This window comes from Phragmites australis, chromosome 15, assembly GCF_958298935.1.
Source record: "Phragmites australis chromosome 15, lpPhrAust1.1, whole genome shotgun sequence".
NCBI lineage: Eukaryota > Viridiplantae > Streptophyta > Magnoliopsida > Poales > Poaceae > Phragmites > Phragmites australis.
The window spans coordinates 5,046,531-5,060,386 of record NC_084935.1 but is presented as its reverse complement, the minus strand read 5'-3'; the positions used below and the strand labels follow the sequence as shown (position 1 = coordinate 5,060,386).

The 13,856-nt window shown below is 45.2% G+C and overlaps 2 protein-coding genes across 2 annotated transcripts; one reads left to right on the top strand and one right to left on the bottom strand.

Annotated features, from left to right (window-relative positions):
* The first annotated feature begins 1,520 nt into the window (after positions 1-1,520).
* LOC133892854 (uncharacterized) lies at positions 1,521-2,657 on the top strand. Its single transcript, XM_062333831.1, has one exon. The coding sequence runs from the start codon at positions 1,634-1,636 to the stop codon at positions 2,456-2,458; it is 825 nt and encodes a 274-aa protein (XP_062189815.1). The 5' UTR covers positions 1,521-1,633; the 3' UTR covers positions 2,459-2,657.
* A 5,906-nt stretch (positions 2,658-8,563) lies between these two features.
* Positions 8,564-12,321, bottom strand: LOC133892062 (scarecrow-like protein 32). Its single transcript, XM_062332809.1, has 2 exons — positions 10,268-12,321; positions 8,564-8,583 (listed from the first exon to the last, which is right to left on the bottom strand). The coding sequence occupies exon 1, from the start codon at positions 11,685-11,687 to the stop codon at positions 10,323-10,325; it is 1,365 nt and encodes a 454-aa protein (XP_062188793.1). The 5' UTR covers positions 11,688-12,321; the 3' UTR covers positions 8,564-8,583; positions 10,268-10,322.
* Between the last annotated feature and the right edge of the window lie 1,535 nt (positions 12,322-13,856).

Genomic DNA, 13,856 nt, shown 5'->3' with positions numbered 1-13,856 from the left:
TATGATTGATCAGTCACGATGGATTCAGGTCCTTGGGCGTATGATTGGCTATCTGATTTCGAGGAAACAAAGATGGAATGCAGTGTTATCTTGTGGTAGCCAGTTGGAGTGACCAAAACAAGCAGGACAACTGATTTATGCCGGACGAGGGTATCTCTTCCATTTTCTTCTAAGGAAACCTGCGCTCCTTGTCTGGATTGGATCTGTTTAATAAAACCAGTGGTCGAGCAAATCCAAATTCGAGATGATGGGTTACGCAGTCTAGGAGCGGTTCATATAAAACTATTTTTAGACTATTTTATCGGAAAGTTAAATGCACACTTAAAACACGCAAAATTCACAGGAATTTTACAAGAAAATTCATTTTCCATGGAAAACTAGAATACCCTTTTCTCCAAACAGAGCTCAAACTATGATACTTGCTTTGTAATAACATTATTGGAATAATGAATTTCAGTATTACGTCTCGGAGGAATAATTATATGAATCAGTATAAATCCTTTCGGACGTTAGGTCATTTACTGGATTTACGGAGGAATCCAGTAGCATAGAAATTTTGTGTAGAAAATAATCTTCCTTAGCTACACCTTTTGGAATTCTAGTGTGAGCTCAAACCTCGGTGATTTTTCAAATGAAACTCAACATCACTTTCTTACTCCATCCATGTTCTAATCTTAGATATTTTAGAATTTTCCTTGTTTTCTACCTACATTCGTCCAAACTTATCTTTTGAATATTTCTTGCGTTATATATTCAGTAAACGCAATTAATTCTGTTGTTTTTCCAATGCGCGCATTTTCTGTCTCTTGCATTCATAACGTGCCTTTAGTAGAATTCTTTCATTTAATTCAAGCCAAAATCAGATAACTATTATTTTACAGTCGACTAAAACATAGATTTTGGATATTTTTTGCTGGTATTGATTTTTGCAGGAATTAGTTGGTCAGGATGCCTAACTCTGACATTTTTCATATGCGCCTATTTTCTGTTCCTCGTATTCAAAATGTGCTTGAAATAGAATTCTTTCATTCAATCCAAGGCATGATTAGTGAACGATCTTTTGACGGTCAACTAAAACATATCTCGTGGATACTTATGGCGGTATCAACTTTTGTAGGAATTAATTGGTCAAGAAGCTTAATTCCGCCTCTATTTCTATTTGTGCATCCTCTGTTTATTGCATTGAAAAACACGTTTTCGATAGAATTCACTGATTCCAAGTCAAGATCAGTGAATGGTTTTTTGACAGTCTACAGAAACTTACCTTTCGGATATTTCTTACGGTATAAATTTCCGTATGAAATAATTGGTAAGACACCTAATTCCGACGTTTTTCCTATTCTCGTGTTCTCTGTCTCTTGCATTCGAAACGGGCTCTTGATAAAATACTTCAATTTTAAAGCGAGCCAAAATCAACTAATGAAGTTTTGAGGTTTGACCGATGAGGCGATGACGACCAATTGCATAATGTATATAGTGACAGCTCGAGGTCCCAACAACAGTGATGAAAGATACCACCACAGCCCTCTTCCATTCCAAGATAAAACCGAACAAGCCAAAAAGAAGGAGACAACACAACGAAGTCTGACCATTTCTTCCCCCATTATCCTTGGACCAAGGACAGAATCCGACCATGGCAGACACAGCGCCAGAGTCTCACACCGACGACTCCACCTCGGACGCGGCGGGCGACTTCGAGTTCTGCATCCTGTCGTCCGGTGGCCTCGTCCCGGCGGGTGCGGGCGCGGAGACGGACATGTGCGTGGCCGACGAGCTCTTCTCCCAGGGAAAGCTGCTCCCGCTCCACCCCTCCTCGTCCGCGGCCAAGGCCGCCGATGCACCTGGCCCTGTCCTTCTGCCGCGGTCGGAGTCGGCGGCGTCCACCGTAGGCCTCGTATCGCTGTCCGACAGCCGCAGCGCGAGCTCCAGCGGAAGCAGCAGCGGGTGCGTCAGCCGCAGCCAGTCATCCAAGAGCGCCTCCTCCGACCACGGCGCCCCCGCGCCGCCGCGGCGGTCGCTGTCGAGCAGCCTTTTCTACGCGCACCCGAGCCCGTCGCCGCAGCTGCGCTCGGCTCGGCCGCGCCGCAGCACCGGGTCCGCGCCGCCGCCCGCCGCGTGGAGCATCCTCTGCCTCGGCGTCGTCGGCGCACCGGACATGTACCCGCCGCCGCGCCCTGCGGAGACCAAGAATGCCTCCGTGGCGAGAGGCGGGGGTGGTAGCCGGAGCGCGAGATTCGAGCGGGTGAGCGTCGCTATGGACAAGAAGCTCGGGTTAAGGGGGCTGTTCGGGGACAGCCTCGGGTGCAAGTGCTCGCCCGACGCCATCGAGCCCGTGCGGTTGCCGGAGGCGGCGAAGGAGAGCAGGAAGAAGGACGCCGCGAAGAGCGGTCAGAGCGTTCGTCGTAGTAGGATCCTGGACTGGCTTCAAGAGCTGTCCATTGCCAAGGAGAAGAAGTAATGCTGCGTGATCGCGTCTTTCTCCGATCCTATGAGTTGTGTATGATCAAGGGAACATTTTTTTCTTTTTACATTTTCCTCATCTGACTAGCAATCAATGCGTCAATGCTATGCAAAAGAGTTGACGAGCAATGCTCAATTGCTCATGACTTTCGTTTGCACAGATTATAGAGTATGAACTTCATCATCGCTTATCTTTCCTTTGCTCGTAAATTTTGCGAGTCTCGCAATCAACACTTGCTGCCTTGCTGGTATAGTTTTGTCCTTATCAGATTTCTTGCTGGAATCATTACACTTATCATTTTTAAATTCAACTCGTACCCATGCTCACCTGTCGTGCTATCGATCAATGCTGGTAATAAAAATGACTTGTCCATAATTTAAACATACCAATTCTCATTCCATAGTTAGTGACTCTCTCACGCCTGCACTAACAAATTTCAGGCCCCTTGGATGCCATGATTTATCGTATATTTGTATGATCATACCAGAGTAACACCTCTGCGGTGCCATGATTCTGACACGGGGTTTGGGGAAAGCTAGGTGTGGTGCTGGTGGCCAAGAAGCCAGAGGCCTTTCCAACGCGAAAGGCGGGAGCAGGCGCCCATGGAGCACGAAACGATCGGCTTACATGGGGCAGAACGCTCCAATGCGCCATGTGCCGTGCCCGTCGCGGTGGTGCACTGGTGTGGTGATTTGCAAAACATTGTCTGAATCTTTTTGTCCGTCGTATGGGCGCGGCAGCGTCGTAGGATACCTTCAAACAGGAGTGCCTGCTCCGGCTGCTCGGCGCCGGCTGCCTCCGCTCTCGTTTCCCGAATGGATACCGAGACAGCGACGTGGTGCAGAGTCGTCGTGGTTGCTGTTACTCGATCGCGGCAGCGTGATTTCTACTACCCGAACTCGCGTGCGGGCTGTGGCTACCGCGACGGGCGCCGCGCAGGTTTTTTTTTTTCTCTCGAATACGTAAGAGAAATACATATCATTGCATTAAGAAGAGAAAAAAACAAATTCATACAAATTTATCGGAAAGATTACAACCGCCATTAGAAGAAATGGGTTGGCCGATAGAGAAATTAGTTAGCCTAGTTAGCCGCGCAGGCCTCATAATCCGTTCCTGACGGCGGCGTCCATCCGCTTCTCTCTCGCCGCCAACCCGAAGGCCGAAGCCAAAAAGACGCGTGGTCGGAGCAGGCGAGGGCTGGCTTGCACCGATGCCCGTGTGTCAGAGAGCTCGAAGCCCGGCGCTCTCAGCTCATGCGCACGACATGTCTGCCGGTTCACTTCAAATTGCGCCGTCGGATAGGCTAAATCCTTGTGTTTTTTCCCTTTCTGACGAGAGAGAGAGAGAGAGAGAGAGAGAGAGAGAGAGAGAGAGTAGGTGAGTCCTACACTCCTAATTCCTGGAGTGGTTTGGAAGTTTTTTTTTAATTAGCTCATCTAATCGCACCTAATCGGGTTATTTTACAGCACAATAGACGAACCCGACGGCCGCTGCACTTCTTTCGTTCAGTGCGGAAACTGACGAAGTCGACGCTGCAGCTTGCTCGCTCATACTTTAGCAAAAGAGATGCCCAAATCAAACGTGCACGTCGTTTCTCACGTAGGCCTAGTGCAAAAGGCGCAGCGTGACAATCGAGTGAAACGCGCGGAGATCTGGAGAGCGTGAGGGCAGTACCAGTGTAGTGGTGAAAGGAGAGCAAAGTAGCGACTGGCAAAGTGACACTAGCTCGTAAAAGACAGTTTTTCAGGGCAAAGCTAAAAAACTGGCGTGCGTGTCGATGGGAACCCATGATGTGCGCTGCAGAATGTTTGCATAAACAAAGAACTTAATCATGGCATCTCCCGCAGCTACATAGAAAGGCTGCGCTGGGTTGTTTGCGGCCGCTGGTTCCCATTCCCGAGGCGCCTAAAATGCTTATGGAGTACCAGTAGTAGTTTAAACCTAAACAAACCCAGCCTAATCTAGTTATACAGTGCTAGTACTCCATACGCGATGGTAGGTACGGCATGTCTCTATGAAATGAACCTAGTCCTGGTATGAATTGTAGGTACGGCATGTCTCCATGATCGCATCCAAGACTAGTTGGGACTGCATTAACTTTGCGACGTCACATATCGAAGCCTATTTGAAGCCTCCACCAATGGTATGACAGGTGGTTAAATGATGCGGCGACTAAGACTATTGCCCCTTCTTTGTTTAACCTTGTTAGATGAAAAAACAACTTATTGACGAGAGTTGGATGTGAATTCTTAAACATCGGATTACAACATCTTCTCACATTAATGAGTTGGTACATCTTCGATAGCAGCTACACCAGATTTGTTGAAATACGTGCACATAATACGTTATAGATAGATTTGAGTTGTAATCGAGTGAAATAGGATTAGAGTTGTAGTCGAACTCATAATTCCGAGTTTTTAAATGGAAGGCACCACCGTTGTAAACAAGAGAAAAAGATTAAAATAGTTGGGAAGAAACGTCAATAGTCATGTTCTGAGGATATAGATAACTTGATCAAACCTTGTTAAAAATATCGTGTCTTATATGTTGATCTTATGCTTAGTTTGATAATCCTAGTGATGCTTTCACTAAAATCCTAACAAGATTTACTTATCTCCAGATATTCTAGATGACATCACTTGAAGATGGACTACAAAGAATGTATACTTGTCCAGTCATCTTATTTGACCCAATTTAGGGGCTCTTTTGCGTCATTCGATCCAAATTTTATTTGGAATCCATAAGTAGAGAATAAGTGCAAGTTTTTTTTTTTTTTTTTTTTTTTTTTTTGCCTAGACTCTTCTCTTGAACAAAGTCTTCACAACAAACAATCTTGTCAAAAGTGGCCGGCCGCACTAGCCCTAATGCTCCCTTTGCCAAATCATCCACAGATTGCACTACATCTACGTCCAATCTGTACTTTCGCCTCCACCATGAGAGAAAAAGTGCTATCCACTTTCCATATCGATCCACAATAGTGTATCACACCTCAAGATCTCATCAACCTAGCGGAATATGGTAAAAAAAAGACATTAACGATGCCAAAAGAAACGGTCTATGGATCTATACTATATGAAACATATTTATAAAGAACACAATCGCCGTGTATTTCAAAATTTGAAAAGGCAACAGGATGAGCTGACTGATATTATTTTGAAAGACGTAAATAAAAGGAGAAATATCCTCTTCCTTCCATAGTCTTTACGTGTTTTTTCCCACTTTTAGGTGATGTTTAGGAGTTAATGCTACCTATCTGAGCCAACAGCCACGTTATAAACTTAAAAAACTTTTCTGCTCCTCTCTTAATATGAGATTTCGCAAAAAAAAAAAAGAACTTAGTCATGATCTAGTTATGAAACGAACCTAGTCCCGAGGACTAGGCAGACTAATCTATTTAAACAGTGCTAATACTCTCACGAAATGTTTGGATCTCGTCATCCCCAAAGGCAACCTAGTCTTTAAAGTACTGTCAGTACTCTGCCTCTGTGAATTATACAGTCTCAAAAAGTCACAAGCCACGCGTGATTGGGGCTGCTAGTATTTTCACCCTTGAAAGCTGAAACGTTCTTGCAAGGAAATGGCCCCTGGTCAGCTAGTAGCCTGGTACTGGCTCCCTCGCAGCAGTAGTGTGAAACAGTGAACCACCGGAACAAAGCTGCCAGCAAGATTTCGAATACAGCATCCATTTCCTGCCACGGGATTGATTCACATCAGGACACCGGCACGCTTCCAAGGAGCAAAAGGAAGTTCTGTGATCCGCTGCGGATGTGCAGCAGTACAAGTGTACAACGTGCCTGTCCTTTAGCTTACAGCACGATGAGCCTGCTTGTGCGCGACATGCGAGTGTGGCAGTAAAAGTACACAGGTTGTTTGGACTTTCAGGACCGAGCTTGCAAGCATGTCTACCGTGACTAATTAACCTGCACGTTGTTCTTGTGTGGGGCCCGGGTCCATGGGCAAGAGACCAATGACGAGCTTTTTATTTTTAGATTTCGAAAATAAAAAAAATGTAAAAATAGGTGTCTATTTTTAAAAATTACAGAATAGACTACAGGCACTTATCACCTTTCCAATAAACGATAGGTTTGAAAAAAATTCGACCAATAACTTCACGACGCTGTAACACAGTACCGCAAAGACTTCCTTTTGTCAATTGTCGGCGTCCGGCCCAACTTTGAGAACAACATGCGCCCGTGGGCCTGTCTTAGGATGCCAATCGTCTGTCGCAGCCCACTAGGCTGCAGTCTCAGGCATCAGCATCGGTGGGCTAGCAGATGCCACAGCCTAAAGGAGTCCCGCCTCCCGCGCGCTTGCGGCTCGGAGTTTTTTTTTAATATTTTCTAAAATAAATATTTATTTAATTATATCCTAAATGAAAAAATTTACAAAAATAAATACCGTCTTTTTATAAGGTGGTTAGACTCTTACCACCTCTAAAAAGATGGTAAATAGCTCCACTTATACCATAGGCCCTTACCGTCTTCCCATGGCACGGGGCAGGCACCTCCTTTTCGAATGCTGTGTATGCACAATAACCCGTGGGAATAGTACTCGTGGCTTTAATTTTCTCTCTCGTCTTCTCTGTTTAAAACAGTGATCTTTTGTTACTAAAAAAAATCCTATAACGTTTTACACATATTTTATAATCCATGTGTAACCATTTTAATTGAATTCATCTAAAAAGACTGTGTAAAATTTAAATTAAAATTTTCTAAAAAGATTATTTTTATAACTTCTAACAATTGTTAGGGCCTCAAATAAATTTATAAAAAGCTAAAAAAATTCACTAATATTCTTCTTATATGATATGATAATTTCTAAAACTATTTCTAGCCCTAAGTTATATGGTTAAAAAGTCTGTTCCTTTATAATGCTATATTTATATGTATTTTTATTTATGGTGAAAAAATATAGTATTATAAAGAAACATACTTTTTCACTATATAACTTTGGATTGAAAATAATTTTAGAAAATATCACATCATATAAGAAAAATATTAGTGAATTTTCTAGTTTATTAGAAATTTACTTGAGGCCCTAACATTTCTTATATGTTATAAAATTAGCTTTTTGGGAAATTTTAATTTAAATTCTACACAATCTTTTTGGTGAATTCAATTAAAATGAGTTCCATATAGATTATTAAATACGTACAAAAGTTTTTAGGATTTTTGGAGTAACAGAAGAATATGATTTTATATAGGGAAAATAGGGTGAAAACTGAAGTCACATAGTACTGTTCCTATGGGTTACTGTTTATGCACATGGGCTAACCGACTAACCGCTCTGTGAGAGGAAGGTAAACGTTTATTTTTATTTTTTTATTTGTAGTATATTTAAATAAATATTTATGTTAGAAAATATAAAAATAAGAAAACTCAGCGGCCTGGCCCCTTACTCTCTTGCGGCTCAGCCCTCACCGCGCCTCAGTTTGGCACTGTTAACATGGTGGAGCCCTCGGACCTCAGTCGGCCTTTCGTTTCCAATCCACCGTCTCAGCCTCCCAACGGCCCAAGTCCAACAGCCCGCAAGCTGGCAATGTCACTACGTGCGGGCGGCCCGCAACTACCGTCCCGTGAGCGCCACTGCGCCAGCGGCAAACTTGGGCACGCGAGGGACGGGGTGCCGTCAGCTTCGGTTCACGCAGCCACGTAAGGCATCGGAACCTGCCAGCCACCGGTTTCCATCGTCAGATCTCCAACTCGCTCGCGCAGTTGAGGACTCGACGCGTTCTAGCCAGGTAACGGCCGTCACTGGCTCCTTCAGTTCCGTCGCTGGAGATTCTCTAGTGCGTGTCAATTGTTAGAATTAGCAGGTTCAGTTAGTTGCACATTACCGCTTGTGGCGTGCGTGATCGTGGCGCGTGCATAGTGATCGCATCTCCGGCGTTAGTAGCGTGCGTGAGTTGTTACGTTCAATTATTTTGGATTCTATTGTTTGTACCGATGCTCGATTATAAATAGAACATGATCCAGAATGGATCAATGTATTTGTCAGTAACAAAATTTTCATGATAATAAGAGCCTAGATCCATTCAATCATGATAAACACCATCTCTGCCACAGTCCAAACTTCTTCTACCGCCACCTCTGCTTCGTCTTCCTCCCAAGTCGGCCTCATGCCTACACCGGCCTTCAATCACATGATCAATATAAAATTGACGCGAGACAATATACACAAAATAGCAATATTTGAACGAGCAATTCAAAATTCGTAATGATAATATCCAGCGGTTTGCTGACATCCACAAATTCTTGGCTGCTTGTCACCAGCTCGATCCCTAGTGGCATACACAAAGGCATAGAGATAATTTCCATGAAACTTTTGTGCATATAGCAAAAGTAGCAGTATTTGAACAAGCAATTTAGTATTCATAATGAAAATCTCTTCCAGCGGTTTGCCACACCATCCACATATCAGTTGCTGTCAGTCACTAGCTCGATCCCCGGTGGCATACACAAAGGCATACACGAATTTTTCATTAAGTTTATTCGCACTTATAGTAGACGTAGCATCATTTGAACGGGTGATATGAGTTTAACGATGATAATTTCCTCCAGCAATTTGCCACACCCTTGACAAGTTGCAAGCTATCTATCACTAGTTCACCACCTCAATCTGTAGTCTCATACACTGATACAAAGCCACACGCAAAATTCCCTCGAATATATTCACACATATAGCAAAAGAAGCAGTATTTGGAAGAGCAATTCAAAATTAGAAATGAAACACTTCTTACTTATGCACACTCCTAGTATTTCCTTCCCCCCCAAAAAAATTCTTCGAAGTGTTCACACTAGCTACCACATGACACACACAGACAAAATGAGGGAGTTAATTCCCTTAACCTACGATTTTAATCAGACGGCCGGCTCACATACAATGCACCCCATCCCTCCCCGTTCCAGGTTGGTTATGGGCCATGCTACGTTGAAACGTACGAAACAAAGGCCCCACGAAGCAATGAATTAGCTTGGGACCTCAAAAGAATCAAAAGAAGCGCAGAGATAGAAGAAAACTGATTTGTTGTGCAACCGATACGAAGTTGTTTGCTTAATTTGGTTGATATTATGCCAAATTTATGGATGATTAAAGCATTACCCGATCTTATGTTAACTAAACAATTATGTGCATTTATATTTTATTGTGGTTGGAAATCCTGAAGGGTGTCAGAAAAAATTTAATATATGTTGCTGCATTGATTATTTAAAAAAAATCTAGCTCCATATGTTTAATTCCTGCTAAATGTAGAAATTATATCGGACTTTAAATATTTGAAAATGATTCCAGTATAAACGTGGTACCAATTAACCCTTATGTGTGTTCCCACTAAACAATCCTAAACATTTTTATTTTTCTTCTATGGAAATATAAACAATTTCCTCTTATCAAGTTGCCGTCATATGTTTTTTCCTTGATGCGTTGTTTCTCTATCAAACACACGGAGTTTTTCATATAAAGCTTGTACATTTGCACCTTAAAGATGAATTTCACAGTTTTTGTAGTAAGTAAAATAACGCCGGTTAACATGTGTGTGTGTGTGTGTGTGTGTGTGTGTGAGAGAGAGAGAGAGAGAGAGAGAGAGAGAGAGAGAGAGAGAGAGAGAGAGAGAGAGAGAGAGAGAGAGAGAGAGAGAGAGAGAGAGAGAGAGAGAGAGAGAGATTGTCATTGCAATGATCAATCAACTAAGTAATGAATCGGCTAGCTAGTCAACCCAGTTTAACAAGATCATCTTTCATATCATGCACAAACACAAACTCTAAATCCCATATTCATGCAAGCACACATAGACCTGCACCTACTCACCTTCTGATTTTCTGAACTGCATATGCCACACCCGATGACCACCTGATCAATACATTCACGATGGCGACCACGCCGACGCGAATACGACGTTGTGTCCTTTCCAGGTGAGCACGAGGTCGTCCTCCTCCCGCTTCATCCCCCACCCCGCCGCGTGCTCGTTCAGCATCGCCTTCACCTCCCCTGCCGCCTCCTCGCCGAACGCCACCGCACGGAACCCCGCGCTGCGCATCCTTTGACCCCACCTCCCCCTGTCCTCCTGCCGCTCCACCCTCTCCACGCCCTCCTGCGCCAGCACGTTTTCCACCTTCCACCCCACCTCCGCCTCGTACCACCGCCGCTGCTCGCTCCCCTTGGGCAGGAACGTGTCCACTGCGTCGTACGGGATCCACAGGAAGTTGAACGCCGCGCGCAGCCTACCCACCACGTCGCCCGCCGTGAAGTCGGCGTCCTCCTCCACCACCACGACCAGGCTCGGGTCGAGCATCCGGAGGGACTTGAGGAGCATGGTCCGGAGCGAAACCGGCTGCGCCAGGCTGACCGACCCCGCCGTCTCGTCCGGGACGGTATGCAGTAGCATGTGGCAGTTCACGACGAGCGCCTCGCTCCCATCCGAGACTAGCTGCTGCACCCTGAGCTGGTCGATCAGGGACGTGAACGCGTCAGCAGGCGAGGTGGGCACCACCCGGAAGTCCATGGACATGTTGCGGGATCGCGCAAAATTGACGAGCTTCTCGCCGAGCTCCTCGTAGGACATGTCGAGGGCGGGCGGCGGCGCGTTGGACGCGACGTCGGCGACGGTAAGCCGGAGGATCGGGGGGCCCTCAGCGCGGCCCGCGAGCATATCGATGAGCGTTGGGATCTGCATGCAGTGGGTCGTGCCGAGGTCGACGACGTGCACGACGGGGAAGCCCTCCACGGCGTCCAGGATGGCGGCGTTGGCGGCCGTGTACCCGAACCGGTGCCACGGCGTGAGGTCGATGAAGCTGGCGAGCTCGACGGCCGTGAAGCAGTGCACGTGGAGCGCGGCCGACTCAACCGCGGCCGCGACAGCCGCGGTGACCGCCTTGCACGCCCCGGTCCTGGACGCGCGCGCGACGAGCGCGCAGAGGAACGCCGCCGTGAGCCGCTGGTTGGAGTCCCCATCCGGTGGCGCGATGTTGTTGAGCACCCACAGGATCTGCTGCGTCAGCGTGGCGTCGTTGGCCTCGATGGCGTTGGCGCAGTGCACCAGCAGCTGCTCCATGCAGCTGGTGCTGTTGAGGTTGCCGAGGGAGATCTTGGACGACGGCGTCGAGAAGCTCCCCGGCCACGGCCGTGCCCTCAGCGCGCCGACGTCAAGGAACAGTCCTAACCCTAGTCCATGGCCATTATTAGGGTGGAGAGGCGGTGGAGGTGGCGCAGTATGCGTGAACTGCATCATGTAGGGGGCCGAGGCAGGTGGCGAGGTAGAAGGAAACAAATCGGCGAGGCAGCTGCGACGATTAGAAAAGAGCAAGGATGCAGAGGTAGTACACGTTGAGCAGTTTGAGGTGCGGATTTGGTGCTTGTACTAAGCATATATAGAGGGTTGTGCACTTGCTTGGAGCTACACCTACACGTGGTTCCCTATGACATAAGAACTTTGGGAATCAAAGGGAGAGAAGAACCAAGGGAGAATGGAGAAGACCATCAAGTACAAGGATTATTTCAGTGGAGGAGCAGAGATCTATGGAACTGTAGATGATTTGTATTTAGCTAGAAATGATCTGGAGTTTCAAGAAACGGCAAGAAATCAAGTCTTCTTCTATTTGTGTACCATGAATCGAGATCTAAGGGTACTATTACGTGTAACGGGAAGAAATTAATAACTAAGACGATGAACAAACTAGTAATTACCAGCTAAGCTAGCTTGAATTCATGAGTGATGAACCTGCATCAGGCAGAGCTTTGTGCTAGCTTCTGTATAGGAAGAGCTTCAGAGAAGATGAACTAGAGTAATCGGGAAAGCGAGAAGGGGAAGGAGAAGCTGGGGGAGGGGGAGGAAGAAGGTTATAGGCACAAGGTCACTAATTATAGACGGAAATTTGTGGTGGTCTGTTGGATTGTTCTGGACGGCCAGCTATATACTTTGTCTAAATTAACTACTACAACACGCCACAGTATGAACAATAATTTAACTTCACCTGTTAAATAACTATCATGTTAATGGCAATTACCAACTAGAAAACCCGTAGATGATTGGATGATCTCCAAAGGAATTTCCAAAGGCTGGTAACTTGTTGTAAAATTCTTGCATTTTAAATCTGATGCCAGTAAATTGTTGAACTATTGGAGCATTTTTTTCTCTCTCTAAATTTCTTCACTAAAATCATTGAGTAATTGGGAACTGAAATTTAGATGAAATTGTTAACTTACGAAAATTTGAATATGTATTATTGAAATTCAAGCTAATGAGTTCATGAGTGAGAGAGAGAGAGAGAGAGAGAGAGAGAGAGAGAGAGAGAGATCACGGGCCATATCATGCTGAAATGATTAGGTCAGTTTGGGTTGGGTCCTACATGAGACAAGAGCAAGTATAGTAACTAGGGGGGCATTCTATCTAATATCTTCAGTGTTGGAGTGGAAAATGACTCTTTGTTTGGATTGACACTTACACGCCCAAACACTGAAAACTACTTGAACCAAATAATTTTGCAGGTCAGGTTAGATACTCCATATGTGGACTCAACCGCATTGATAGATGCAGTTGTGTTCATATTGAATAACAATATACTAATACTAGTAGCTAATTTCGCTCCGGATAATTCATTTTCTTATTTCCCTCTAAAAAAGTACATTTCTACTCAAACTAGAATACTCTTGTTATTAGCAAGCAAAAACCAATTCAAACAAAATACCAGAGCATAAATGTTAGGAAATTGTACACACATTTTATTGAAAAGGCAAGAAAAGGACAACTTATTATATATTGTCAACAAATACTCCTCTCACCTTTTCCATTTGACAATGACAAAAGAAGGATACGTTTGATGGTTCAAAATCTCTGTAATTCGGCAGGGTTAGACTAATTGTGGCCTTCTGCTCACACCTTAGAGAAATTTTCGAGATACATTTGCTAATCTAATGTTTATTTGTAGCGACACAACTACCATATGCTATACAGTTGACACATGTATACAAGTACAATCGATGCCCTCCTCTAGCTTAAACTTTTGGATGAACTCGCTGACCCATAGAAAGTGCATATATCTATGCGCAATTGTCTGAATAAAACAATCAACACGTAATATAATTCGGAAACTTGATCGGAGCCGTGTCCAACCGCGGATCGAATGTACAGTTCCCAACGTTTGCAATGGTACGGACTGCCAACCGCGTCATGCAGCAGATGATTCTCCTCTGTACGCCCATACCGACCTGCACCGCACCCGAAAGTGCCAGTAGTATTTTCTACAGGACATACACACTTTGGTTTCCGGCCCACGAGATGATGAGAAGGCCGGTGCGCACGTTAACTGCCTCGCGCGTACGTACGGCCATTCCCTGGTGACTATCAATCACCCGTTCAAAGCGTAGCCCGTGTGTGTAGGACAGGCCGATTGGAATAGCT

Excerpts from the sequence above, each read along its gene's own strand:
- LOC133892854 (XM_062333831.1), top strand. The coding sequence starts at position 1,634 with ATGGCAGACACAGCGCCAGAGTCTCACACCGACGACTCCACCTCGGAC.
- LOC133892062 (XM_062332809.1), bottom strand. The coding sequence starts at position 11,687 with ATGATGCAGTTCACGCATACTGCGCCACCTCCACCGCCTCTCCACCCT.